The following is a 27,988-nucleotide window of genomic DNA, read 5'->3' as shown; positions in this document are numbered from 1 at the left end:
AGCTGTCATTCAGTAAATGGAATCGTAACAGCAGTGACAACATTTTAAAAGCAAGTTGCTGACTTACTAGTCGCCACATTCCGGCGTCTGTTCGGGTACACTGAGGCAGAATCAGCATGTCCAAATTACCTAACAGCACGTCTTTCGGGACTTGTGGGAAACTCCCGGAGCACCCGGAGGAAACCCACGCAGACACGGGGAGAACGTGCAGACTACGCACAGGCAGTGACCCAAGCCGGGAATCGAACCTGAGACCCTAGAGCTGTGAAGCAACAGTGCTAACCACTGTGCTACCGTGCTGCCCGGGGCAATAAAGCAAAATATTGCCGGGAAAGATTAACATTTCGAGTCTGCTTTAGAGACATATAGTTCCTCCCTCCACACAAACTGCTGAGGTTTCCAGCACTTTGTTAATGTTGCTGACTTTGCTGTTCAGCAATATAAATTTTCAACGCGGTGGCTCAGAGGTTAGCACTGTTGCTTCACAGCCCCAGGGTCCCAGATTTGATTCCTGGCTTGGGTCACTGTCTGTGTGGAGTCTGCACGTCCTCCCAGTGTGTGCGTGGGTTTCCTCCGGGTGCTCCGGTTTCCTCCCACAGTCCAAAGACGTGCAGGTTAGGTGGATTAGCCATGCTAAATTGCCCTTAGTGGCCAAAAAGGTTAGGAGGGGCTGTTGGGTTACGGCGATAGGGTGGAAGTGAGGGCTTAAGTGGGTCAGTGCAGAATCGATGGGCCGAATGGTGTCCTTACGCAGTATATGTTCTATGTTGTGATGCATTGGCCATACAGACCACTGATTGGTCTCGAGCTCTATACTTTTCTTAATCACAAAAGGAACATGATGCATTCCACCTACCAGCTGGAAATATCCATTAAACATGGCCTTCTTCAGTGGCAAAGGCAGGCTCAAGAAATTGCTGTCTCTCACAGTCACGTCACCACAGTCACACTTCACAAACTGCTCCAATTTGATCCCATAGAGACTCCTCAACTCCTTAGCCTGTCAGGAGGTTAGAGAAAGACACATTAATGTTACTCCAAAACACAACAAAAGTTAATGAACACAGGAAAACAACGTGCGAGTGAAGAGTAGTCACGTCAGGAGCAACAATGCAAAGTGTGAACACAGCAGAAATGAAAATGTGGGTCGGAAGTAAAGCAGATGCCCTCAGAGCACAGACTGACATGTGAGAAATTATATCCTAAATATTACTGGAACTTGGCTAAAAGTAAAGGCAGGAATAATAATAACTATAATCATCTTTATTGTCACAAGTAGGCTTACATTAACACTGCAATGAAGTTACTGTGAAAAGACCCGAGTCGCCACATTCCGGCGCCTGTTCGGGTACACAGAGGGAGAATTCAGAGTGTCCAAATTACCTAACAGCACGTCTTTCGGGACTTGTGGGAGGAAACCGGAGCTCCCGGAGGAAACCCATGCAGACACGGGGAGAATGTGCAGACTCCGCACAGACAGTGACCCAAGTGGGAATCGAACCTGGGACCCTGCCGCTGTGAAGCCGCAGTGCTAACCACTGTGCTACCGTGCTGCTCTGGATGGAAACTCAACATTCCCAGTGGGCGGATTACTCCTTTTCTGAGACTAGGGGCGTGATCTTCTGGCCTCGTTACACTCACGCTCAAGCGTAACGAGGCCGGTTAATAGCGGGAGAGACCAAAAACTGGAACCTCGCCAGGCTGCAAACAGTTTGCGATGCAGCTATGCTGCTCCCGTAGGTGAAATCGTAATCCCGCTGTAGCGAGGCGAGAAACCAATTATCACCACTTAAGCACTTAAGCCCTATTTCCATACAATTAACGAGAGCCACCTGTCATTCAGCGGCCTCCACAGCAAGTGCTCACGCTGGCGTCGATTAGTACTCCTTTAGCAAAACGTGAACCTGACAGAAGGGCTTCTGTGGGGAGCCGAGGAGGTGAGCAGCCATCTTTACTCACAGGGAAAGAGCCCAGGGGTGCTGGCTGGCGGCCTCAGTGCTCGGTGGGGGACGGGGACACTCGGCTGGGGCTGGGGGGGGGGAGGGACCCTCCACAGGGGTGCGCTGCCATGGGAGGCTGGGGGCAACTGGGGGGCAACCTCTCGCTGCACCTCCATGCCAATCCCTGGGTCGGGTGTACCTGTTCCGGGGCATCCTTTGCCCCTGCGCGTCTGCCCCCGGGACACCCGTAACCCCACCAGTTGATAAGGCCTATGGCTGTGCAGCTGAAGGCTATTGCCAATAGGGAATTGGCAATCGTGGTTAAGTGAGCACTTGACGGGAAGTGGGTGGATGGGCCATGTAGCGCGGGAGTCATTGTGTGGCATCCCCAACACACCGTGCTGCCTGGACATATACCGAAACACTGCGGGAGGCAATACCACACACGGAGCAGCCAGCATCCAAACACCCAGGGGATGGGATTCCAGTGACATGTCGATGGCCGGAGGGTGGGTGAGTGCCATGGGTATGGGGCCACCACTCTGTCCGGGTAGTGTTGTGAGCGGGCGTCCGGGGTACAGGGTCTGGAGCCCATGGAGCTGGGCCCTCAGCAGCCGGGACGATGTGAGCATAGCGTTCCCGGTAGGGGGGATCACTGGGGGAATGGAGGGTTCCGGGGGGGGGGGGGGGGCGGGGGGTAGCCACTGCCGTTTGTCAGTCTATCACCCTCTCTCGATGCCTTACAGATATTAAACGCTGTGTCAGGGATGTTGGAAGCAGAAGTTGCCATAGTGGTGTTGGTGCTACGCGATGCGGCCTGCGGCCGGCTTGGGTCACTGTCTGTGCGGAGTCGACACGTTCTCCCCGTGTCTGCGTGGGTTTCCTCCGGGTGCTCCGGTTTCCTCCCACAGTCCAAAGATGCGCAGGTTAGGTGGATTGACGATGATAAATTGCCCCTGAGTGTCGAAAAGTTTAGGTGGGGTTACTGGGTTACGGGGATAGGGTGGAGGTGTGGGCTTAAGTAGGGTGCTCTTTCCAAGGGCCGGTGCAGACTCGATGGGCCAAATGGCCTCCTTCTACAGTGTAGATTCTATGATCTATGACCTAAACACACTGGTGTCTATCAGAGGGAGTAAAATTAAAGTGAAGAGGGATGTAGAATCTGGATTCAGGAAGGCGTGGCAGAAGCGTCTGCACATGCTCGAGGCGGCGGACGTGTGCCCCGCTCACACCGAGGACCCGGCTGCCCAGCGAGGGAGTCCCACAACGTCCCAGGGTGTACAGGCACCACTGGTCATTTGAACAGATGACGGACGGCGCGTGCCCCAGGAGCTCGCCTGACAAGGAGACAGTCCGGCACCGATGTCACGTCCTCGCGTACTTGGCACCAGGTGGACGACAAGGTCACTGCAGCTCTCAACCTTTACACCTCGGGATCATTCCAGGGCTCGAGTGGGGACCTGTGGTGATATCTCGCAGGCCAAAGCCCACAGGAGCACCCGGCAGGTCACCAATGCCCTGTATGCCCGGGCGGAAAACTACATCACTTTTGGCATGGACCTGGCCCAACAGGTTTCTCCACCATCGCTGGGATGCCCCAGGTCCAGGGTGCAATGGACGGCTGCATGTTGCCCTGTGCTCACTGGGCCACCTGGGGGTGTTCTACGTTCACAGGATGAGGTTCCACTCCCTCACCATACAGCTCATGTGCAACAACCAGATGAAGATCATGAAAGTGTGTGCCTGTATCCTGGAGAGTGTGACTGTAATCAGAGACTCGCTCAGCGGGAGTGACTGTAATCAGAGACTCGCTCAGCTGGAGTGACTGTAATCAGAGACTCACTCAGCGGGAGTGACTGTAATCAGAGGCTCACTCAGCGGGAGTGACTGTAATCAGAGACTCGCTCAGCGGGAGTGACTGTAATCAGAGACTCGCTCAGCGGGAGTGACTGTAATCAGAGACTCGCTCAGCGGGAGTGACTGTAATCAGAGACTCGCTCAGCGGGAGTGACTGTAATCAGAGACTCGCTCAACGGGAGTGACTGTAATCAGAGACTCGCTCAGCGGGAGTGACTGTAATCAGAGGCTCACTCAGTGGGAGTGACTGTAATCAGAGACTCGCTCAGCGGGAGTGACTGTAATCAGAGGCTCACTCAGTGGGAGTGACTGTAATCAAGGGCTCACTCAGTGGGAGTGACTGTAATCAGAGACTCGCTCAGCGGGAGCGACTGTAATCAGACTCGCTCAGCGGGAGTGATTGTAATCAGAGACTCGCTCAGCTGGAGTGACTGTAATCAGAGACTCGCTCAGCTGGAGTGACTGTAATCAGAGACTCGCTCAGCGGGAGTGACTGTAATCAGAGACTCACTCAGTGGGAGTGACTGTAATCAGAGACTCGCTCAGCGGGAGTGATTGTAATCAGAGACTCGCTCAGCTGGAGTGACTGTAATCAGAGACTCGCTCAGCTGGAGTGACTGTAATCAGAGACTCACTCAGCGGGAGTGACTGTAATCAGAGACTCACTCAGTGGGAGTGACTGTAATCAGAGGTTCACTCAGCGGGAGTGACTGTAATCAGAGACTCACTCAGCGGGAGTGACTGTAATCAGAGACTCGCTCAGCAGGAGTGACTGTAATCAGAGACTCGTTCAGCTGGAGTGACTGTAATCAGAGGTTCACTCAGTGGGAGTGACTGTAATCAGAGACTCACTCAGTGGGAGTGACTGTAATCAGAGGTTCACTCAGTGGGAGTGACTGTAATCAGAGACTCGCTCAGTGGGAGTGACTGTAATCAGAGGTTCACTCAGTGGGAGTGACTGTAATCAGAGACTCACTCAGTGGGAGTGACTGTAATCAGAGACTCGCTCAGCTGGAGTGACTGTTATCAGAGACTCGCTCAGTGGGAGTGACTGTAATCAGAGGTTCACTCAGTGGGAGTGACTGTAATCAGAGACTCGCTCAGCGGGAGTGACTGTAATCAGAGGTTCACTCAGTGGGAGTGACTGTAATCAGAGACTCGCTCAGCGGGAGTGACTGTAATCAGAGGTTCACTCAGTGGGAGTGACTGTAATCAGAGACTCACTCAGCGGGAGTGACTGTAATCAGAGGTTCACTCAGTGGGAGTGACTGTAATCAGAGACTCGCTCAGTGGGAGTGACTGTAATCATAGACTCGCTCAGCTGGAGTGACTGTAATCAGAGACTCGCTCAGTGGGAGTGACTGTAATCAGAGACTCACTCAGCTGGAGTGACTGTAATCAGAGGTTCACTCAGTGGGAGTGACTGTAATCAGAGACTCACTCAGCGGGAGTGACTGTAATCAGAGGTTCACTCAGTGGGAGTGACTGTAATCAGAGACTCGCTCAGCGGGTGTGACTGTAATCAGAGGTTCACTCAGTGGGAGTGACTGTAATCAGAGACTCACTCAGCGGGAGTGACTGTAATCAGAGGTTCACTCAGTGGGAGTGACTGTAATCAGAGACTCGCTCAGTGGGAGTGACTGTAATCATAGACTCGCTCAGCTGGAGTGACTGTAATCAGTGGCTCGCTCAGCGGGAGTGACTGTAATCAGAGACTCGCTCAGCGGGAGTGACTGTAATCAGAGACTCGCTCAGCGGGAGTGACTGTAATCAGAGACTCGCTCAACGGAAGTGACTGTAATCAGAGACTCGCTCAGCGGGAGTGACTGTAATCAGAGACTCGCTCAGCGGGAGCGACTGTAATCAGAGACTCGCTCAGCGGGAGTGACTGTAAGCAGAGACTCGCTCAGTGGGAGTGACTGTAATCAAGGGCTCACTCAGTGGGAGTGACTGTAATCAGAGACTCGCTCAGCGGGAGTGACTGTAATCAGACTCGCTCAGCGGGAGTGACTGTAATCAGAGACTCGCTCAACGGGAGTGACTGTAATCAGAGACTCGCTCAGCGGGAGTGACTGTAATCAGAAGCTCACTCAGTGGGAGTGACTGTAATCAAGGGCTCACTCAGTGGGAGTGACTGTAATCAGAGACTCGCTCAGCGGGAGTGACTGTAATCAGACTCGCTCAGCGGGAGTGACTGTAATCAGAGGCTGACTCAGTGGGAGTGACTGTAATCAGAGACTCGCTCAACGGGAGTGACTGTAATCAGAGACTCGCTCAACGGGAGTGACTGTAATCAGACTCGCTCAGCGGGAGTGACTGTAATCAGAGACTCGCTCAGCGGGAGTGACTGTAATCAGAGACTCACTCAGCGGGAGTGACAGTAATCAGAGACTCGCTCAACGGGAGTGACTGTAATCAGACTCGCTCAGCGGGAGTGACTGTAATCAGAGACTCGCTCAGCGGGAGTGACTGTAATCAGAGACTCACTCAACGGGAGTGACTGTAATCAGACTCGCTCAGCGGGAGTGACTGTAATCAGACTCGCTCAGCGGGAGTGACTGTAATCAGAGACTCGCTCAGCGGGAGTGACTGTAATCAGAGACTCACTCAGCGGGAGTGACAGTAATCAGTGACTCGCTCAGCGGGAGTGATTGTAATCAGAGACTCGCTCAGCGGGAGTGACAGTAATCAGTGACTCGCTCAGCGGGAGTGATTGTAATCAGAGACTCGCTCAGCGGGAGTGACTGTAATCAGAGACTCGCTCAGCGGGAGTGACTGTAATCAGAGACTCACTCAGCGGGAGTGACTGTAATCAGAGACTCGCTCAGCAGGAGTGACTGTAATCAGAGACTCGCTCAGCTGGAGTGACTGTAATCAGAGGCTCGCTCAGTGGGAGTGACTGTAATCAGAGACTCGCTCAGCGGGAGTGACTGTAATCAGAGACTCGCTCAGCGGGAGTGACTGTAATCAGAGACTCGCTCAGCGGGAGTGACTGTAATCAGAGACTCGCTCAGCGGGAGTGACTGTAATCAGAGACTCACTCAGCGGAAGTGACTGTAATCAGAGACTCGCTCAGCGGGAGTGACTGTAATCAGAGACTCGCTCAGCGGGAGTGACTGTAATCAGAGACTCGCTCAGCGGAAGTGACTGTAATCAGAGACTCGCTCAGCGGGAGCGACTGTAATCAGAGACTCGCTCAGCGGGAGTGACTGTAATCAGAGGCTCACTCAGTGGGAGTGACTGTAATCAGAGACTCGCTCAGCGGGAGTGACTGTAATCAGAGACTCGCTCAGCGGGAGCGACTGTAATCAAGGGCTCACTCAGTGGGAGTGACTGTAATCAGAGACTCGCTCAGCGGGAGTGACTGTAATCAGACTCGCTCAGCGGGAGTGACTGTAATCAGAGACTCGCTCAGCGGGAGTGACTGTAATCAGAGACTCGCTCAGCGGGAGTGATTGTAATCAGAGACTCGCTCAGCTGGAGTGACTGTAATCAGAGACTCGCTCAGCGGGAGTGACTGTAATCAGAGACTCGCTCAGCGGGAGTGACTGTAATCAGAGACTCGCTCAGCGGGAGTGACTGTAATCAGAGACTCGCTCAGCGGGAGTGACTGTAATCAGAGACTCGCTCAGCGGGAGTGATTGTAATCAGAGACTCGCTCAGCTGGAGTGACTGTAATCAGAGACTCACTCAGCGGGAGTGACTGTAATCAGAGACTCGCTCAGCAGGAGTGACTGTAATCAGAGACTCGCTCAGCGGGAGTGACTGTAATCAGAGACTCGCTCAGCGGGAGTGACTGTAATCAGAGACTCACTCAGCTGGAGTGACTGTAATCAGAGGCTCACTCAGTGGGAGTGACTGTAATCAGAGGCTCACTCAGTGGGAGTGACTGTAATCAGAGACTCGCTCAGCTGGAGTGACTGTAATCAGAGACTCACTCAGTGGGAGTGACTGTAATCAAGGGCTCACTCAGTGGGAGTGACTGTAATCAAGGGCTCACTCAGTGGGAGTGACTGTAATCAGAGGCTCACTCAGTGGGAGTGACTGTAATCAGAGACTCGCTCAGCTGGAGTGACTGTAATCAGAGGCTCACTCAGTGGGAGTGACTGTAATCAAGGGCTCACTCAGTGGGAGTGACTGTAATCAGAGGCTCACTCAGCGGGAGTGACTGTAATCAGAGACTCGCTCAGCGGGAGTGACTGTAATCAGAGACTCGCTCAGCGGGAGTGACTGTAATCAGAGACTCGCTCAGCGGGAGTGACTGTAAGCAGAGACTCGCTCTGCGGGAGTGACTGTAATCAGAGACTCGCTCAGCGGGAGTGACTGTAATCAGAGGCTCACTCAGTGGGAGTGACTGTATTCAAGGGCTCACTCAGTGGGAGTGACTGTAATCAGAGACTCGCTCAGCGGGAGTGACTGTAATCAGAGACTCGCTCAGCGGGAGTGACTGTAATCAGAGGCTCACTCAGTGGGAGTGACTGTAATCAAGGGCTCACTCAGTGGGAGTGACTGTAATCAGAGACTCGCTCAGCTGGAGTGACTGTAATCAGAGACTCGCTCAGCGGGAGTGACTGTAATCAGACTCGCTCAGCGGGAGTGACTGTAATCAGAGACTCGCTCAGCGGGAGTGACTGTAATCAGAGACTCACTCAGCGGGAGTGACAGTAATCAGAGACTCGCTCAGCGGGAGTGACTGTAATCAGAGACTCACTCAGCGGGAGTGACTGTAATCAGAGACTCACTCAGCTGGAGTGACTGTAATCAGAGACTCGCTCAGCGGGAGTGACTGTAATCAGAGACTCGCTCAGCGGGAGTGACTGTAATCAGAGACTCGCTCAGCAGGAGTGACTGTAATCAGAGTCTCGCTCAGCTGGAGTGACTGTAATCAGAGGCTCACTCAGTGGGAGTGACTGTAATCAGAGACTCGCTCAGCGGGAGTGACTGTAATCAGAGGTTCACTCAGTGGGAGTGACTGTAATCAGAGACTCACTCAGCGGGAGTGACTGTAATCAGAGACTCGCTCAGCGGGAGTGACTGTAATCAGAGACTCGCTCAGCGGGAGTGACTGTAATCAGAGGCTCACTCAGCGGGAGTGACTGTAATCAGAGACTCGCTCAGCTGGAGTGACTGTAATCAGAGACTCGCTCAGCGGGAGTGACTGTAATCAGAGACTCGCTCAGCGGGAGTGACTGTAATCAGAGACTCGCTCAGCGGGAGTGACTGTAATCAGAGACTCGCTCAGCGGGAGTGACTGTAATCAGAGGCTCACTCAGCGGGAGTGACTGTAATCAGAGGCTCACTCAGCGGGAGTGACTGTAATCAGAGACTCGCTCAGCGGGAGTGACTGTAATCAGAGACTCGCTCAGCGGGAGTGACTGTAATCAGAGGCTCACTCAGCGGGAGTGACTGTAATCAGAGACTCGCTCAGCGGGAGTGACTGTAATCAGAGACTCGCTCAGCGGGAGTGACTGTAATCAGAGACTCGCTCAGCGGGAGTGACTGTAATCAGAGGTTCACTCAGTGGGAGTGACTGTAATCAGAGACTCGCTCAGCGGGAGTGACTGTAATCAGAGGTTCACTTAGTGGGAGTGACTGTAATCAGAGACTCACTCAGTGGGAGTGACTGTTATCAGAGACTCGCTCAGCGGGAGTGACTGTAATCAGAGACTCACTCAGCGGGAGTGACTGTAATCAGAGACTCGCTCGGCTGGAGTGACTGTAATCAGAGACTCGCTCAGCGGGAGTGACTGTAATCAGAGACTCGCTCAGCGGGAGTGACTGTAATCAGAGACTCGCTCAGCGGGAGTGACTGTAATCAGAGGCTCACTCAGTGGGAGTGACTGTAATCAGAGACTCGCTCAGCGGGAGTGACTGTAATCAGAGGTTCACTCAGTGGGAGTGACTGTAATCAGAGACTCGCTCAGTGGGAGTGACTGTAATCATAGACTCGCTCAGCTGGAGTGACTGTAATCAGTGGCTCACTCAGCGGGAGTGACTGTAATCAGAGACTCACTCAGCGGGAGTGACTGTAATCAGAGACTCGCTCAGCGGGAGTGACTGTAATCAGAGACTCACTCAGCGGGAGTGACTGTAATCAGAGACTCACTCAGTGGGAGTGACTGTAATCAGAGACTCGCTCAGCGGGAGTGACTGTAATCAGAGACTCGCTCAGCGGGAGTGACTGTAATCAGAGACTCGCTCAGCGGGAGCGACTGTAATCAGAGACTCGCTCAGCGGGAGTGACTGTAATCAGAGACTCGCTCAGCGGGAGTGACTGTAATCAGAGACTCGCTCAACGGGAGTGACTGTAATCAGAGGCTCACTCAGTGGGAGTGACTGTAATCAAGGGCTCACTCAGTGGGAGTGACTGTAATCAGAGGCTCACTCAGTGGGAGTGACTGTAATCAGACTCGCTCAGCGGGAGTGACTGTAATCAGAGACTCGCTCAGCGGGAATGACTGTAATCAGAGACTCACTCAGCGGGAGTGACAGTAATCAGAGACTCGCTCAGCGGGAGTGACTGTAATCAGAGACTCGCTCAGCTGGAGTGACTGTAATCAGAGGCTCACTCAGCGGGAGTGACTGTAATCAGAGACTCGCTCAGCGGGAGTGACTGTAATCAGAGGTTCACTCAGTGGGAGTGACTGTAATCAGAGACTCGCTCAGCGGGAGTGACTGTAATCAGAGACTCACTCAGCGGGAGTGACTGTAATCAGAGACTCGCTCAGCGGGAGTGACTGTAATCAGAGACTCGCTCAGCGGGAGTGACTGTAATCAGAGACTCGCTCAGCGGGAGTGACTGTAATCAGAGACTCGCCCAGCAGGAGTGACTGTAATCAGAGACTCGCTCAGCTGGAGTGACTGTAATCAGAGGCTCACTCAGCGGGAGTGACTGTAATCAGAGACTCGCTCAGCGGGAGTGACTGTAATCAGAGGTTCACTCAGTGGGAATGACTGTAATCAGAGACTCGCTCAGCTGGAGTGACTGTAATCAGAGGTTCACTCAGTGGGAGTGACTGTAATCAGAGACTCACTCAGCGGGAGTGACTGTTATCAGAGACTCGCTCAGCGGGAGTGACTGTAATCAGAGACTCGCTCAGCTGGAGTGACTGTAATCGTAGACTCGCTCAGCTGGAGTGACTGTAATCAGTGGCTCACTCAGTGGGAGTGACTGTAATCAGAGACTCGCTCAGCGGGAGTGACTGTAATCGTAGACTCGCTCAGCTGGAGTGACTGTAATCAGTGGCTCACTCAGTGGGAGTGACTGTAATCAGAGGCTCACTCAGTGGGAGTGACTGTAATCAGAGACTCGCTCAGCGGGAGTGACTGTAATCGTGGACTCGCTCAGCTGGAGTGACTGTAATCAGTGGCTCACTCAGTGGGAGTGACTGTAATCAGAGACTCGCTCAGTGGGAGTGACTGTAATCGTAGACTCGCTCAGCTGGAGTGACTGTAATCAGTGGCTCACTCAGCGGGAGTGACTGTAATCAGAGGCTCACTCAGTGGGAGTGACTGTAATCAGAGACTCGCTCAGCGGGAGTAACTGTAATCAGAGACTCGCTCAGCGGGAGTGACTGTAATCAGACTCGCTCAGCGGGAGTGACTGTAATCAGTGACTCGCTCAGTGGGAGTGACTGTAATCAGAGACTCGCTCAGTGGGAGTGACTGTAATCAGACGCTCACTCAGTGGGAGTGACTGTAATCAGAGACTCGCTCAGCGGGAGTGACTGTAATCAGAGGCTCACTCAGTGGGAGTGACTGTAATCAGAGACTCACTCAGTGGGAGTGACTGTAATCAGAGACTCGCTCAGTGGGAGTGACTGTAATCAGAGGTTCACTCAGTGGGAGTGACTGTAATCAGAGACTCGCTCAGTGGGAGTGACTGTAATCAGAGACTCACTCAGCGGGAGTGACTGTAATCAGAGACTCGCTCAGTGGGAGTGACTGTAATCAGAGACTCACTCAGTGGGAGTGACTGTAATCAGAGGTTCACTCAGTGGGAGTGACTGTAATCAGAGACTCGCTCAGTGGGAGTGACTGTAATCAGAGACTGGCTCAGCGGGAGTGACTGTAATCAGAGACTCGCTCAGCGGGAGTGACTGTAATCAGAGACTCGCTCAGCGGGAGTGACTGTAATCAGAGACTCGCTCAGCTGGAGTGACTGTAATCAGACGCTCACTCAGTGGGAGTGACTGTAATCATAAACTCGCAAAGCGGGAGTGACTGTAATCAGAGGCTCACTCAGTGGGAGTGACTGTAATCAGAGACTCGCTCAGCGGGAGTGACTGTAATCAGAGACTCGCTCAGTGGGAGTGACTGTAATCAGAGACTCGCTCAGCTGGAGTGACTGTAATCAGAGGCTCACTCAGTGGGAGTGACTGTAATCAGAGACTCGCTCAGTGGGAGTGACTGTAATCAGAGACTCGCTCAGTGGGAGTGACTGTAATCAGAGACTCGCTCAGCTGGAGTGACTGTAATCAGAGGCTCACTCAGTGGGAGTGACTGTAATCAGAGACTCGCTCAGTGGGAGTGACTGTAATCAGAGACTCGCTCAGCGGGAGTGACTGTAATCAGAGGCTCACTCAGTGGGAGTGACTGTAATCAGAGACTCACTCAGCGGGAGTGACTGTAATCAGAGACTCACTCAGTGGAGTGACTGTAATCAGAGGCTCACTCAGTGGGGAGTGACTGTAATCATAGACTCGCTCAGTGGTGAAAGGTGGAAGATATAGGAGGGATATCAGAGGTAGGTTCTTTACCCAGAGAGTAGTGGGGGCATGGAATGCACTGCCTGTGGAAGTAGTTGAGTCGGAAACATTAGGAACCTTTAAGCAGTTATTGGATAGGTACATGGATTACGGTAAAATGATATTGTGTAGATGTATTTGTTCTTAAGGGCAGCACGGTAGCATTGTGGATAGCACAATTGCTTCACAGCTCCAGGGTCCCAGGTTCGATTCCGGCTCGGGTCGCTGTCTGTGCGGAGTCTGCACGTTCTCCCCGTGTCTGCGTAGGTTTCCTCCGGGTGCTCCGGTTTCCCCCCACAGTCCAAAGATGCGCAGGTTAGGTGAATTGGCCAATGATAAATTGCCCTTAATGTCCAAAATTACTCTTGGTGTTGGGTGGAGGTGTTGAGTTTGGGTAGGGTGCTCTTTTAAGAGCCGGCGCAGACTCAAAGGGCCGAATGGCCTCCTTCTGCACTGTAAATTCAATGATAATCTATGATTAATCTAGGGCAAAGGTTCGGCACAACATTGTGGGCCGAAGGGCCTGTTCTGTGCTGTATTTTCTATGTTCTATGTTCTAGTAATGGCCGTAATCAAAGACTCATTCAGTAGTAATGGCTGTAATCAGAGACTCACTAAGTGGGCGTGACTGTAATCAGAGACTTACTCAGTAGTAATGGCTGTAATAGAGATTCACTCAGTAGTAATGGCTGTAATCAGAGAGTCACTCAGCAGTAATGGCTCCAATCAGAGACTCACTCAGTGGGAGTGACTGAAATCAGAGGCTCACTCAGTGGGAGTGACTGTAATCAGAGGCTCACTCAGTGGGAGTGACTGTAATCAGAGACTCACTCAGCGGGAGTGACTGTAATCAGAGACTCGCTCAGCAGGAGTGACTGTAATCAGAGACTCGCTCAGCTGGAGTGACTGTAATCAGAGGCTCACTCAGTGGGAGTGACTGTAATCAGAGACTCGCTCAGCGGGAGTGACTGTAATCAGAGGTTCACTCAGTGGGAGTGACTGTAATCAGAGACTCGCTCAGTGGGAGTGACTGTAATCATAGACTCGCTCAGCTGGAGTGACTGTAATCAGTGGCTCACTCAGCGGGAGTGACTGTAATCAGAGACTCGCTCAGTGGGAGTGACTGTAATCAGAGACTCGCTCAGCGGGAGTGACTGTAATCAGAGGCTCACTCAGCGGGAGTGACTGTAATCAGAGACTCGCTCAGCGGGAGTGACTGTAATCAGAGACTCGCTCAGCTGGAGTGACTGTAATCAGAGGCTCACTCAGTGGGAGTGACTGTAATCAGAGACTCGCTCAGTGGGAGTGACTGTAATCAGAGGCTCACTCAGTGGGAGTGACTGTAATCAGAGGCTCACTCAGTGGGAGTGACTGTAATCAGAGACTCGCTCAGCGGGAGTGACTGTAATCAGAGGTTCACTCAGTGGGAGTGACTGTAATCAGAGACTCGCTCAGCGGGAGTGACTGTAATCAGAGACTCGCTCAGTGGGAGTGACTGTAATCAGAGACTCGCTCAGCGGGAGTGACTGTAATCAGAGGCTCACTCAGTGGGGAGTGACTGTAATCATAGACTCGCTCAGTGGTGAAAGGTGGAAGATATAGGAGGGATATCAGAGGTAGGTTCTTTACCCAGAGAGTAGTGGGGGCATGGAATGCACTGCCTGTGGAAGTAGTTGAGTCGGAAACATTAGGAACCTTTAAGCAGTTATTGGATAGGTACATGGATTACGGTAAAATGATATAGTGTAGATGTATTTGTTCTTAAGGGCAGCACGGTAGCATTGTGGATAGCACAATTGCTTCACAGCTCCAGGGTCCCAGGTTCGATTCCGGCTCGGGTCGCTGTCTGTGCGGAGTCTGCACGTTCTCCCCGTGTCTGCGTAGGTTTCCTCCGGGTGCTCCGGTTTCCCCCCACAGTCCAAAGATGCGCAGGTTAGGTGAATTGGCCAATGATAAATTGCCCTTAATGTCCAAAATTACTCTTGGTGTTGGGTGGAGGTGTTGAGTTTGGGTAGGGTGCTCTTTTAAGAGCCGGCGCAGACTCAAAGGGCCGAATGGCCTCCTTCTGCACTGTAAATTCAATGATAATCTATGATTAATCTAGGGCAAAGGTTCGGCACAACATTGTGGGCCGAAGGGCCTGTTCTGTGCTGTATTTTCTATGTTCTATGTTCTAGTAATGGCCGTAATCAAAGACTCATTCAGTAGTAATGGCTGTAATCAGAGACTCACTAAGTGGGCGTGACTGTAATCAGAGACTTACTCAGTAGTAATGGCTGTAATAGAGATTCACTCAGTAGTAATGGCTGTAATCAGAGAGTCACTCAGCAGTAATGGCTCCAATCAGAGACTCACTCAGTGGGAGTGACTGAAATCAGAGGCTCACTCAGTGGGAGTGACTGTAATCAGAGGCTCACTCAGTGGGAGTGACTGTAATCAGAGACTCACGCAGCGGGAGTGACTGTAATCAGAGACTCGCTCAGCGGGAGTGACTGTAATCAGAGACTCGCTCAGCTGGAGTGACTGTAATCAGAGGCTCACTCAGTGGGAGTGACTGTAATCAGAGACTCGCTCAGCGGGAGTGACTGTAATCAGAGGTTCACTCAGTGGGAGTGACTGTAATCAGAGACTCGCTCAGTGGGAGTGACTGTAATCAGAGACTCGCTCAGCGGGAGTGACTGTAATCAGAGGTTCACTCAGTGGGAGTGACTGTAATCAGAGACTCGCTCAGTGGGAGTGACTGTAATCATAGACTCGCTCAGCTGGAGTGACTGTAATCAGTGGCTCACTCAGTGGGAGTGACTGTAATCATAGACTCGCTCAGCTGGAGTGACTGTAATCAGAGACTCGCTCAGTGGGAGTGACTGTAATCAGTGACTAGCTCAGCGGGAGTGACTGTAATCAGAGGTTCACTCAGTGGGAGTGACTGTAATCAGAGACTCACTCAGCGGGAGTGACTGTAATCAGAGACTCGCTCAGCGGGAGTGACTGTAATCAGAGACTCGCTCAGCTGGAGTGACTGTAATCAGAGGCTCACTCAGTGGGAGTGACTGTAATCAGAGACTCGCTCAGCGGGAGTGACTGTAATCAGAGGTTCACTCAGTGGGAGTGACTGTAATCAGAGACTCGCTCAGTGGGAGTGACTGTAATCATAGACTCGCTCAGCTGGAGTGACTGTAATCAGTGGCTCACTCAGCGGGAGTGACTGTAATCAGAGACTCGCTCAGCGGGAGTGACTGTAATCAGAGACTCGCTCAGCGGGAGTGACTGTAATCAGAGACTCGCTCAGCTGGAGTGACTGTAATCAGAAGCTCACTCAGTGGGAGTGACTGTAATCAGAGACTCGCTCAGCGGGAGTGACTGTAATCATAGACTCGCTCAGCTGGAGTGACTGTAATCAGTGGCTCACTCAGTGGGAGTGACTGTAATCAGAGACTCGCTCAGCGGGAGTGACTGTAATCAGAGGTTCACTCAGTGGGAGTGACTGTAATCAGAGACTCGCTCAGTGGGAGTGACTGTAATCATAGACTCGCTCAGCTGGAGTGACTGTAATCAGTGGCTCACTCAGCGGGAGTGACTGTAATCAGAGACTCGCTCAGCGGGAGTGACTGTAATCAGAGACTCGCTCAGCGGGAGTGACTGTAATCAGAGACTCGCTCAGCTGGAGTGACTGTAATCAGAGGCTCACTCAGTGGGAGTGACTGTAATCAGAGACTCGCTCAGCGGGAGTGACTGTAATCAGAGACTCACTCAGCTGGAGTGACTGTAATCAGAGACTCACTCAGTGGAGTGACTGTAATCAGAGGCCCACTCAGTGGGGAGTGACTGTAATCATAGACTCGCTCAGTGGGGAGAGACTGTAATTAGAGACTCACTCAGCGGTGAAAGGTGGAAGATATAGGAGGGATATCAGAGGTAGGTTCTTTACCCAGAGAATAGTGGGGGCATGGAATGCACTGCCTGTGGAAGTAGTTGAGTCGGAAACATTAGGAACCTTCAAGCAGCTATTGGATAGGTACATGGATTACGGTAAAATGATATAGTGTAGATTTATTTGTTCTTAAGGGCAGCACGGTAGCATTGTGGATAGCACAATTGCTTCACAGCTCCAGGGTCCCAGGTTCGATTCCGGCTTGGGTCACTGTCTCTGCGGAGTCTGCACGTCCTCCCCGTGTCTGCGTAGGTTTCCTCCGGGTGCTCCGGTTTCCCCTCACAGTCCAAAGATGTGCAGGTTAGGTGAATTGGCCAATCATAAATTGCCCTTAATGTCCAAAATTGCCCTTGGTGTTGGGTTTGGGTAGGGTGCTCTTTTCAAGAGCCGGCGCAGACTCAAAGGGCCGAATGGCCTCCTTCTGCACTGTAAATTCAATGATAATATATGATTAATCTAGGGCAAAGGTTCGGCACAACATCGTGGGCCGAAGGGCCTGTTCTGTGCTGTATTTTCTATGTTCTATGTTCTAGTAATGGCCGTAATCAAAGACTCATTCAGTAGTAATGGCTGTAATCAGAGACTCACTAAGTGGGCGTGACTGTAATCAGAGACTTACTCAGTAGTAATGGCTGTAATAGAGATTCACTCAGTAGTAATGGCTGTAATTAGAGACTCACTCAGCAGTAATGGCTCCAATCAGAGACTCACTCAGTGGGAGTGACTGTAATCAGAGGCTCACTCAGTGGGAGCGACTGTAATCAGAGGCTCACTCAGTGGGGAGTGACTCGAATCAGAGAATCACATAGTACTAAGGGCTGTAATCAGAGACTCACTCAGCAGTAATGGCGGTAATCAGAGATTCACTCAGAAGTAATGGTTGTAATCAGAGACTCACTCAGTGGGAGTGACTGTAATGAGAGACTCACTGAGTGGGGAGTGACTGTAATCAGAGGCTCACTCAGTCGGAGTGACTGTAATCAGCCACTCACTCAGTGGGAGTGACAGTAATCAGACACTCCTCAGTGGGAGTTACTGTAATCAGAGACTCACTCAGCGGGGAGTGACTGTAATCAGCCACTCACTCAGTGGGAGTGTGACTGTAATCAGAGGCTCACTCAATGCGTGTGACTGTAATCAGAGACTCACTCAGCGGGTGTGACTGTAATCAGAGACTCACTCAGAGGGAGTGACTGTAATCAGAGACTCACTCAGCGGGTGTGACTTTAATCAGAGGCTCACTCAGTGGGAGTGACTGTAATCAGAGACTCACTCAGAGGGAGTGACTGTAATCAGAGGCTCACTCAGTGGGAGTGACTGTAATCAGAGACTCACTCAGCGGGTGTGACTTTAATCAGAGGCTCACTCAGTGGGAGTGACTGTAATCAGAGACTCACTCAGAGGGAGTGACTGTAATCAGAGGCTCACTCAGTGGGAGTGACTGTAATCAGAGACTCACTCAGCGGGAGTGACTGTAATCATAGACTCACTCAGCGGGAGTGACTGTAATCAGAGACTCGCTCAGTGGGAGTGACTGTAATCAGAGACTCGCTCAGTGGGAGTGACTGTAATCAGAGACTCGCTCAGCGGGAGTGACTGTAATCAGAGGCTCACTCAGCGGGAGTGACTGTAATCAGAGGCTCACTCAGTGGGAGTGACTGTAATCAGAGGCTCGCTCAGCTGGAGTGACTGTAATCAGAGACTCGCTCAGTGGGAGTGACTGTAATCAGAGACTCGCTCAGCGGGAGTGACTGTAATCAGAGACTCATTCAGTGGGAGTGACTGTAATCAGAGGCTCGCTCAGCTGGAGTGACTGTAATCAGAGACTCGCTCAGTGGGAGTGACTGTAATCAGAGACTCGCTCAGCGGGAGTGACTGTAATCAGAGGCTCACTCAGAGGGAGTGACTGTAATCAGAGGCTCACTCAGTGGGAGTGACTGTAATCAGAGACTCACTCAGAGGGAGTGACTGTAATCAGAGGCTCACTCAGTGGGAGTGACTGTAATCAGAGGCTCGCTCAGTGGGAGTGACTGTAATCAGAGGCTCGCTCAGTGGGAGTGACTGTAATCAGAGACTCGCTCAGCTGGAGTGACTGTAATCAGAGACTCGCTCAGCGGGAGTGACTGTAATCAGAGGCTCACTCTGCAGGAGTGACTGTAATCAGAGACTCACTCAGCGGGAGTGACTGTAATCAGAGACTCACTCAGCGGGTGTGACTTTAATCAGAGGCTCACTCAGTGGGAGTGACTGTAATCAGAGACTCACTCAGAGGGAGTGACTGTAATCAGAGGCTCACTCAGTGGGAGTGACTGTAATCAGAGGCTCGCTCAGTGGGAGTGACTGTAATCAGAGGCTCGCTCAGTGGGAGTGACTGTAATCAGAGACTCGCTCAGCTGGAGTGACTGTAATCAGAGACTCGCTCAGCGGGAGTGACTGTAATCAGAGGCTCACTCTGCAGGAGTGACTGTAATCAGAGACTCACTCAGTGGGAGTGACTGTAATCAGAGACTCGCTCAGTGGGAGTAACTGTAATCAGAGGTTCACTCAGTGGGAGTGACTGTAATCAGAGACTCACTCAGCTGGAGTGACTGTAATCAGAGGCTCACTCAGTGGGAGTAACTGTAATCAGAGACTCGCTCAGCTGGAGTGACTGTAATCAGAGACTCGCTCAGTGGGAGTAACTGTAATCAGAGACTCGCTCAGCTGGAGTGACTGTAATCAGAGGCTCACTCAGTGGGAGTGACTGTAATCAGAGACTCGCTCTGCAGGAGTGACTGTAATCAGAGACTCACTCAGCGGGTGTGACTTTAATCAGAGGCTCACTCAGTGGGAGTGACTGTAATCAGAGACTCACTCAGCGGGAGTGACTGTAATCAGAGGCTCACTCAGTGGGAGTGACTGTAGTCAGAGACTCACTAAGCGGGAGTGACTGTAACCAGAGACTCACTCAGTGGAGTGACTGTAATCAGAGGCTCACTCAGTGGGGAGTGACTGTAATCATAGACTCGCTCAGTGGGGAGAGACTGTAATTAGAGACTCACTCAGCGGGAGTGAATGTAATCAGAGGCTCACTCAGTGGGAGTGACTGTAATTAGAAACTCAGCCTGTGGGAGTGGCTAATCAGATACTCACTCAGTGGGAGTTACTGGGAGTGACTGTAATCAGAGACTCACTCAGTGGGAGTGACAGTTATCAGAGGTTCACTTAGTGGTAGAGACTGTAATCAGATATTCACTCCGTGGGAGTGACTGGGAGTGACTGTAATCAGAGACTCACTCAGTGGGAGTGACTGTAATCAGAGGTTCACTTAGTGGGAGTGACTGCAATCAGATACTCACTCAGTGGGAGTGACTGTAATCAGAGACTCAGTGTGTGAGAGTGACTGTAATCAGAGGCTCACTCAGTTGGAGTGACTGTAATCAGAGACTCACTCAGTGGGAGTCACCGTAATCAGAGACTCGATCTGTGGGAGTGACTGTAATCAGATACTCACTCAGTTGGACTGACTGTAATCAGATACTCAGGGGGAGTGACTTAGTCATCAGAGACTCACTCAGTGGGGAATCTGTAATCAGAGGCTCACATAGTACAATGGGCTGTAATCAGAGACTCACTCAATAGTAATGGCTGTAATCAGAGACTCACTCAGCAGTAATGGCTGTAATCAGAGACTCACTCAACAGTAATGGCTGTAATGAGAGACTCACTCAGTAGTAATGGCTGTAATCAGAGACTCACTCAGTAGTAATGGCTGTAATAAAAGACTCACTCAGTGGGAGTGACTGTAATCAGATACTCCTCAGTGGGAGTGACTCTAATTCGATACTCACTCAGTGGGAGTGACTGTAATCAGAGACTCACACAGTGGGGGTGACTAATCAGAGGCTCACTCAGTGGGAGTGACTGTAATCAGAGGCTCACTCAGTGGGAGTGACTGTAATCAGAGGCTCACTCAGTGGGAGTGACTGTAATCAGAGGCTCACTCAGTGGGAGTGACTGTAATCAGAGACTCACTCAGTGAGAGTGACTGTAATCAGAAGCTCACTCAGTGGGAGTGACTGTAATCAGACCCTCACTCAGTGGGAGTGATCGTAATCAGAGGCTCACACAGTTGGAGTTACTGGGTGACTGTAATCAGAGGCTCACTCAGTAGGAGTGACTGTAATCAGAGACTCACTCAGTAGTAATGGCAGCTGTAATCAGAGACTCACTCTGTAGTATTGGCTGTAATCAGAGACTCACTCAGTAGTAAAGGCTGTAATCAGAGACTCACTCAGTAGTAAAGGCTGTAATCAGAGACTCACTCAGTAGTAAAGGCTGTAATCAGAGACTCACTCAGAAGTAATGGCTGTAATCAGAGGCTCACTCAGTAGTAAAGGCTGTAATCAGAGACTCACTCAGAGGTAATGGCTGTAATCAGAGACTCACTCAGATGTAATGGCTGTAATCAGAGACTCACTCAGTAGAAAAGGCTGTAATCAGAGGCTCACTCAGTAGGAGTGACTGTAATCAGAGACTCACTCAGTAGTAATGGCGGCTGTAATCAGAGACTCACTCTGTAGTATTGGCTGTAATCAGAGACTCACTCAGTAGTAAAGGCTGTAATCAGAGACTCACTCAGTAGTAAAGGCTGTAATCAGAGACTCACTCAGTAGTGAAGGCTGTAATCAGAGACTCACTCAGTAGTGAAGGCTGTAATCAGAGACTCACTCAGTCGCAAAGGATGTAATCAGAGACTCACTCAGAAGTAATGGCTGTAATCAGAGACTCACTCAGAAGTAATGGCTGTAATCAGAGGCTCACTCAGTAGTAAAGGCTGTAATCAGAGACTCACTCAGAAGTAATGGCTGTAATCAGAGGCTCACTCAGTAGAAAAGGCTGTAATCAGAGGCTCACTCAGTAGGAGTGACTGTAATCAGAGACTCACTCTGTAGTAATGGCGGCTATAATCAGAGACTCACTCTGTAGTATTGGCTGTAATCAGAGACTCACTCAGTAGTAAAGGCTGTAATCAGAGACTCACTCAGTCGCAAAGGATGTAATCAGAGACTCACTCAGATGTAATGGCTGTAATCAGAGACTCACTCAGAAGTAATGGCTGTACTCACCCTTTCTGGAGCTTGTAACTGATCCATTAAGAAGTTTAAAATAATGAGAAATAGTTCCTCTGCATCATGCTGTCTGTTAACTTGAAAACAAGAAAGTTTTGGATGACTCACAAGATTTGAATTGGACCACACCTTACACAAAGTTATTACTGGTCATTTTGATTGCATTGACTATCCGTGGGTTTAGTCACACAGAAATAGGTCAGTCCTAACCTGCAGCAGTCCACACTGGAGATGTTGCTTCTCTCCTTCATGGAGAGGCCCTCATTTTATGATAAATACATCTTTCATACATCTATACCATTACATACATCTATACCATTAAATACTATAAATGCATCTTACCATTCATAGATTTCATAGCATTTACAGTGCAGAAGGAGGCCATTAGGCCCATCGAGTCTGCACCGACCCTTGGAAAGAACACCCTACTTAAGCCCACACCTCCACCCTATCCCCGTAACCCCACCTAACCTAAGGGCAATTTATCACGGCCAGTCCACCTAACCTGCACATCTTTGGACTGTGGGAGGATATCAGACTCACTCAGTTGTAATAGCTGTAATCAGAGACTCACTCAGTAGTAATGGCTGTAATCAGAGACTCACTCAGTTGTAATGGCTGTAATCAGAGACTCACTCAGTTGTAATGGCTGTAATCAGAGACTCACTCAGTTGTAATGGCTGTAATCAGAGACTCACTCAGTTGTAATGGCTGTAATCAGAGACTCACTCAGTTGTAATGGCTGTAACCAGAGACTCACTCAGTTGTAATGGCTGTAATCAGAGACTCACTCAGTTGTAATGGCTGTAATCAGAGACTCACTCAGTTGTAATGGCTGTAATCAGAGACTCACTCAGTTGTAATGGCTGTAATCAGAGACTCACTCAGTTATAATGGCTGTAATCAGTGACTCACTCAGTTGTAATGGCTGTAATCAGAGACTCACTCAGTTGTAATGGCTGTAATCAGAGACTCACTCGGTTGTAATGGCTGTAATCAGAGACTCACTCAGTTGTAATGGCTGTAATCAGAGACTCACTCGGTTGTAATGGCTGTAATCAGAGACTCACTCAGTTGTAATGGCTGTAATCAGAGACTCACTCAGTTGTAATGGCTGTAATCAGAAACTCACTCAGTTGTAGTGGCTGTAATCAGAGACTCACTCAGTTGTAATGGCTGTAATCAGAGACTCACTCAGTTTTAATGGCTGTAATCAGAGACTCACTCAGTTGTAATGGCTGTAATCAGAGACTCACTCAGTTGTAATGGCTGTAATCAGAGACTCACTCAGTTGTAATGGCTGTAATCAGAGACTCACTCAGTTGTAATGGCTGTAATCAGAGACTCACTCAGTTGTAATGGCTGTAATCAGAGACTCACTCAGTTGTAATGGCTGTAATCCGAGACTCACTCAGTTGTAATGGCTGTAATCAGAGACTCACTCAGTTGTAATGGCTGTAATCAGAGACTCACTCAGTTGTAATGGCTGTAATCAGAGACTCACTCAGTTGTAATGGCTGTAATCAGAGACTCACTCAGTTGTAATGGCTGTAATCAGAGACTCACTCAGTTGTAATGGCTGTAATCAGAGACTCACTCAGTTGTAATGGCTGTGTAAATAAGTGCCATATTCTCACCATTCTCTGGGTAAAGACGTTTCTCCTGAATTTCCTGGTGACTGTCTGCGATTGACGGCCTCTAATTATTCTCTTCCCACAAGAGGAAACACTCCCTCGGTGTCCATTCCAGCAAAACCTTTCGAGCTGGATTATGTCACCAATCTGGAAGTCAGGTTCAAGTGGCCTCAGCAGGTGTAGTGTGTTCAGTTCTGGCTCCACACTTTCGGAAGGATGTGAAGGTATCAGAGAGGGTGCGGAAAAGATTGACGCGTTGTTGCAGGGGTGGGAAATGTGGAAAGGTCGGAGAAGTTGAGACTGTTTTCCTTGGAGAAGTGAAGGTTGAGGAGACTGTTCAAAATCTCGCGCAGACAGAGACTGCTCCCATTGGTGGAGGCTCCAGAGCCCCGGGATTGAAGGTGACAAAGAAGCAATGGAGATGTGAGGAGACACTTCCTAACAGAGCGAGCGGTTAGGATCCGGATCGAACTGTCCGAGATTGTGCTGGGGCAGATTCAACTGAGGATTTCCAAAGAGAATGAGATTATTATCTGAACAGGAAGAATGTGCAGGATTAGATGGAGAATGCGGGCGAGTGACTGGAGGTGAATTGCTTCTTCAGAGATACAGCAGTGAGAATGTGGGCCGAATGGCCTCTTGCTGTAACCATTCTGTGCTGCTGCCCAGACAATCCATTTTTACCTGAAAAGGTGCAGATTTGCAGTTCTGAAAACATCCTTAGAAATCTGTTTTGCTCGCTCTTATATATTCTGTATCCTTTATTTATTAAAATAAATTTAGCGTATCCAAATCATTTTTGTCCAATTAAGGGGGCAGTTTAGCATGGCCAATCCATCTAACAAAGAACAAAGAAATGTACAGCACAGGAACAGGCCCTTCGGCCCTCCAAGCCCGTGCCGACCATGCTGCCCAACTAAACTAAACTCTTTTACACTTCCTGGGTCCGTATCCCTCTATTCCCATCCTATTCATGTATTTGTCAAGATGCCCCTTAAATGTCACTATCGTCCCTGCTTCCACCACCTCCTCCGGTAGCGAGTTCCAGGCACCCACTACCCTCTGCGTAAAAAACTTGCCTCGTACATCTACTCTAAACCTTGTCCCTCGCACCTAAAACCTATGCCCGCTAGTAATTGACCCCTCTACCCCGGGGAAAAGCCTCTGACTATCCACTCTGTCTATGCCCCTCATAATTTTGTAGACCTCTATCAGGTCGCCCCTCAACCACCCTGCACATCTTTGGCTTGTGGGGGTGAAACCCACGCAGACACGGGGAGAATGTGCAAACTCCACACGGACAGTGACCCAGGGATGGGATTCGAACCCGGGTCCTCAGCGCCGCAGTCCCAGTGCTAACCACTGCGCCATGTGCCGCCTGATCCGTTATTTTGTTTAATGCTTTTATGGTGTGTGGGTGTCACTGGGTCAGCCCTAATTAATCAGAATCACAGAATAATACATTGCAAAAGAGGCCCTTCGGCCCACCGAGCCTGCACCGATGCATGAAAAACACCTGATCTGCCCACCTAATCCCATTGGCCAGCGTTGAATGTTATCATAGAATTTGCAGTGCAGTGCTCCCCCAGCCCTGCTCCTGCCATCCTCCCCCAGCCCTGCCAGCCTCACCCAGCCCTGCCATCCTCACCCAGCCCTACCCTTGCCACCATCCCCCAGCCCTGCCACCCACACCCAGCACTGCCATCCCCCCAGCACTGCCATCCCCCCAGCCCTGCCACCCTCCTCCAGCCCTGCCACCCTCACCCAGCCCTGCCCCTGTCACCCAGCCCTGCCGTCCTTCCCCAGCCCTGCCACCCTCACCCAGCCCCCTCACCCAGGGTTGCCACCCTCACCCAGCCCTGTCACCCATCCTGACCCTGCCATCCTCACCCTGCCCTGCCCCTGCCACCCACACCCAGCCCTGCCATCCTCCCCCAGCCCTGCCATCCTCCCCAACCCTGACCCTGCAAAGCCCTCCTCACCCAGCCCTGCCACCCTCCCCCAGCCCTGCCACCCTCCCCAGCCCTGCATCCTCCCCCAGCCCTGCTCGTGCCATCCTCCCCAAGCCCTGCCATCCTCACCCAGCCCTGCCCCTGCCACCCTCACCCAGCCCTGCCACCCTCACCCAGCACTGCCACCCTCACCCAGCCCTGCCACCCTCACCCAGCCCTGCCACCCTCACCCAGCCCTGCCACCCTCAGCCAGCCCTGCCACCCTCACCCAGCCCCGCTACCCTCCCCAGCCTTGCCACCTCCACCCAGCCCTGCCACCCTCACCCAGCCCCGCCACCCTCCCCAGCCCTGCCACCTACACCCAGGCCTGCCCCTGCCATCCCCCCAGCCCTGCCACCCTCACCCAGCCCTGCCACCCTCAGCCAGCCCTGCCATCCTCCCCCAGCCCTGCCACCCTCACCCAGCCCTGCCACCCTCAGCCAGCCCTGCCACCCTCACCCAGCCCCGCTACCCTCCCCAGCCCTGCCACCTCCACCCAGCCCTGCCACCCTCACCCAGCCCCGCCACCCTCCCCAGCCCTGCCACCTACACCCAGGCCTGCCCCTGCCATCCCCCCAGCCCTGCCACCCTCACCCAGCCCTGCCACCCTCACCCAGCCCTGCCATCCTCCCCCAGCCCTGCCATCCTCACCCAGCCCTGCCCCTGCCACCCTCCTCCAGCCCTGCCACCCTCACCCAGCCCTGCCACCCTCACCCGGCCCTGTCACCCTCACCCATCCCTGTCACCCTTCCTTGCCCCTGCCACCCACACCCAGCCCTGCCATCCTCCCCCAGCCTTGCCATCCTCACCCAGCCCTGCCATCCTCACCCAGCCCTGCCACCATCCCCAGCCCTGCCACCCTCACCCAGCCCTGCCACCCTCACCCAGCACTGCCATCCCCCAGCCCTGCCACCCTCACCCAGCACTGCAACCCTCCCCAGCCCTGCCACCCTCACCCAGCCCTGCCACCCTATCCAGCCCTGCCATCCTCACCCAGCCCTGCCCCTGTCACCCTCACCCAGCCCTGTCCCCCTCACCCAGCCCTGTCCCCCCTCACCCAGCCCTGCCCCTGCCATTCTCACCCTGCCCGTCACCTACACCCAGCCCTGCCATCCTCCCCACCCCTGCCACCCTCCTCCAGCCCTGCCACCCTCACCCAGCCCTGCCATCCCTGCCACCCTCACCCAGCACTGCCACCCTCCCTCAGCCCTGCCATCCTCCCCAGCCCTGCCATGCTCACCCAACCCTGCCCCTGCCATCCTCACCCAGCCCTGCCCCTGCCACCCTCAGCCAGCCCTGCCATCCTCACCCAGCCCTGCCACCCTCACCCAGCCCTGCCATTCTCACCCTGCCTTGCCCCTGCCACCTACACCCAGCCCTGCCCTCCTCCCCCAGCCCTGCCCCTGCCACCTACACCCAGCCCTGCCCTCCTCCCCAGCCCAGCCCCTGCCACCCTCCTCCAGCACTGCCACCCTCACCCAGCCCTGCCACCCCCACCCATCCCTGCCACCCTCACCCAGCACTGCCACCCTCCCCTAGCCCTGCCATCCTCCCCCAGCCCTGCCATCCTCCCCAGCCCTGCCATGCTCACCAAGCCCTGCCCCTGCCATGCTCACCCAGCCCTGCCCCGGCCACCCTCAGCCAGCCCTGTCATCCTCCCCAGCCATGCCACCCTCACCCAGCCCTGCCACCATCACCCAGCCCTGCCACCATCACCCAGCCCTGCCACCCTCACCCAGCCTTGCCACCCTCACCCATCCCTGTCACCCTCACCCAGCCCTCCCCCTGCCATACTCACCCTTCCCTGCCCCTGCCACCCACACCCAGCCCTGCCATCCTCCCCAGTCCAGCCATCTCCCCAGCCTTGCCATCCTCACCCAGCCCTGCGACCATCCCACAGCCCTGCCACCCTCACCCAGCCCTGCCACCCTCACACATCCCTGCCACCCTCACCCAGCACTGCCACCCTCCCCCAGCCCTGCCACCCTCACCCAGCCCTGCCCCTGTCACCCTCACCCAGCCCTGCCATCCTTCCCCAGCCCTGCCACCCTCACCCAGCCCTGCCACCCTCACCCAGCCCTGCCACCCTCACCCAGCCTTGCCACCCTCACCCAGCCCTGCCACCCTCACCCAGCCCTGCCACCCTCACCCAGCCCTGCCCCTGCCACCCTCCCCAGCCCTGCCACCCTCACCCAGCCTGCCCCTGCCACCCTCACCCAGCCCTGCCCCTGCCATCCCCACCCAGCCCTGCCACCCTCACCCAGCCCTGTCACCCCACCCAGCCCTGCAACCCACACCCAGCCCTGCCATCCCCAGCCAGCCCTGTCCCTGCCACCCCCACCCAGCCCTGCCATCCTCCCCAGCCTTGCCACGCTCCCCCAGACCTGCCACCCCCACCCAGCCCTGCAACCCTCACCCAGCCCTGCCATCCACACCCAGCCCTGCCATCCCCACCCAGCCCTGCCATCCTCACTACGCCGTCACTGCCACCCAGCCCTGCCCCTGCCATCCTCACCCAGCCCTGCCCCTGCCACTCCCCCCCAGCCCTGCCACCCTCACCCAGCCCTGCCATCCCCCCAGCACTGCCACCCTCCCCAGCCCTGACACCCTCACCCAGCCCTGCCACCCTCCCCCAGCCCTGCCACCCTCACCCAGCCCTGCCATCCTCATCCAGCCCTGCCCCTGTAATCCTCACCCAGCCCTGCCATTCTTCCACAGCCCTGCCACCCTCACCCAGCACTGCCACCCTCACCCAGCCCTGCCACCCTCACCCAGCC

The 27,988-nt window shown here is 52.9% G+C and overlaps 1 protein-coding gene across 1 annotated transcript in view; it reads right to left on the bottom strand.

Moving 5' to 3' along the window:
• The window catches only part of usp18 (ubiquitin specific peptidase 18), a 119,585-nt gene that overhangs the window by 66,480 nt on the left and 25,117 nt on the right, over window positions 1-27,988 (bottom strand). Inside the window, exons 5-6 of the mRNA XM_072485454.1 lie at window positions 21,584-21,663; window positions 857-1,000 (exon numbers count right to left, since the gene is read on the bottom strand). Of these exons, the coding sequence (XP_072341555.1) occupies window positions 857-1,000; window positions 21,584-21,663 (224 nt within the window). The remainder of the gene's footprint in view (window positions 1-856; window positions 1,001-21,583; window positions 21,664-27,988) is intronic.

Source organism: Scyliorhinus torazame, chromosome 19, assembly GCF_047496885.1.
Source record: "Scyliorhinus torazame isolate Kashiwa2021f chromosome 19, sScyTor2.1, whole genome shotgun sequence".
NCBI lineage: Eukaryota > Metazoa > Chordata > Chondrichthyes > Carcharhiniformes > Scyliorhinidae > Scyliorhinus > Scyliorhinus torazame.
This window is presented reverse-complemented; position numbering and strand designations above follow the sequence as displayed.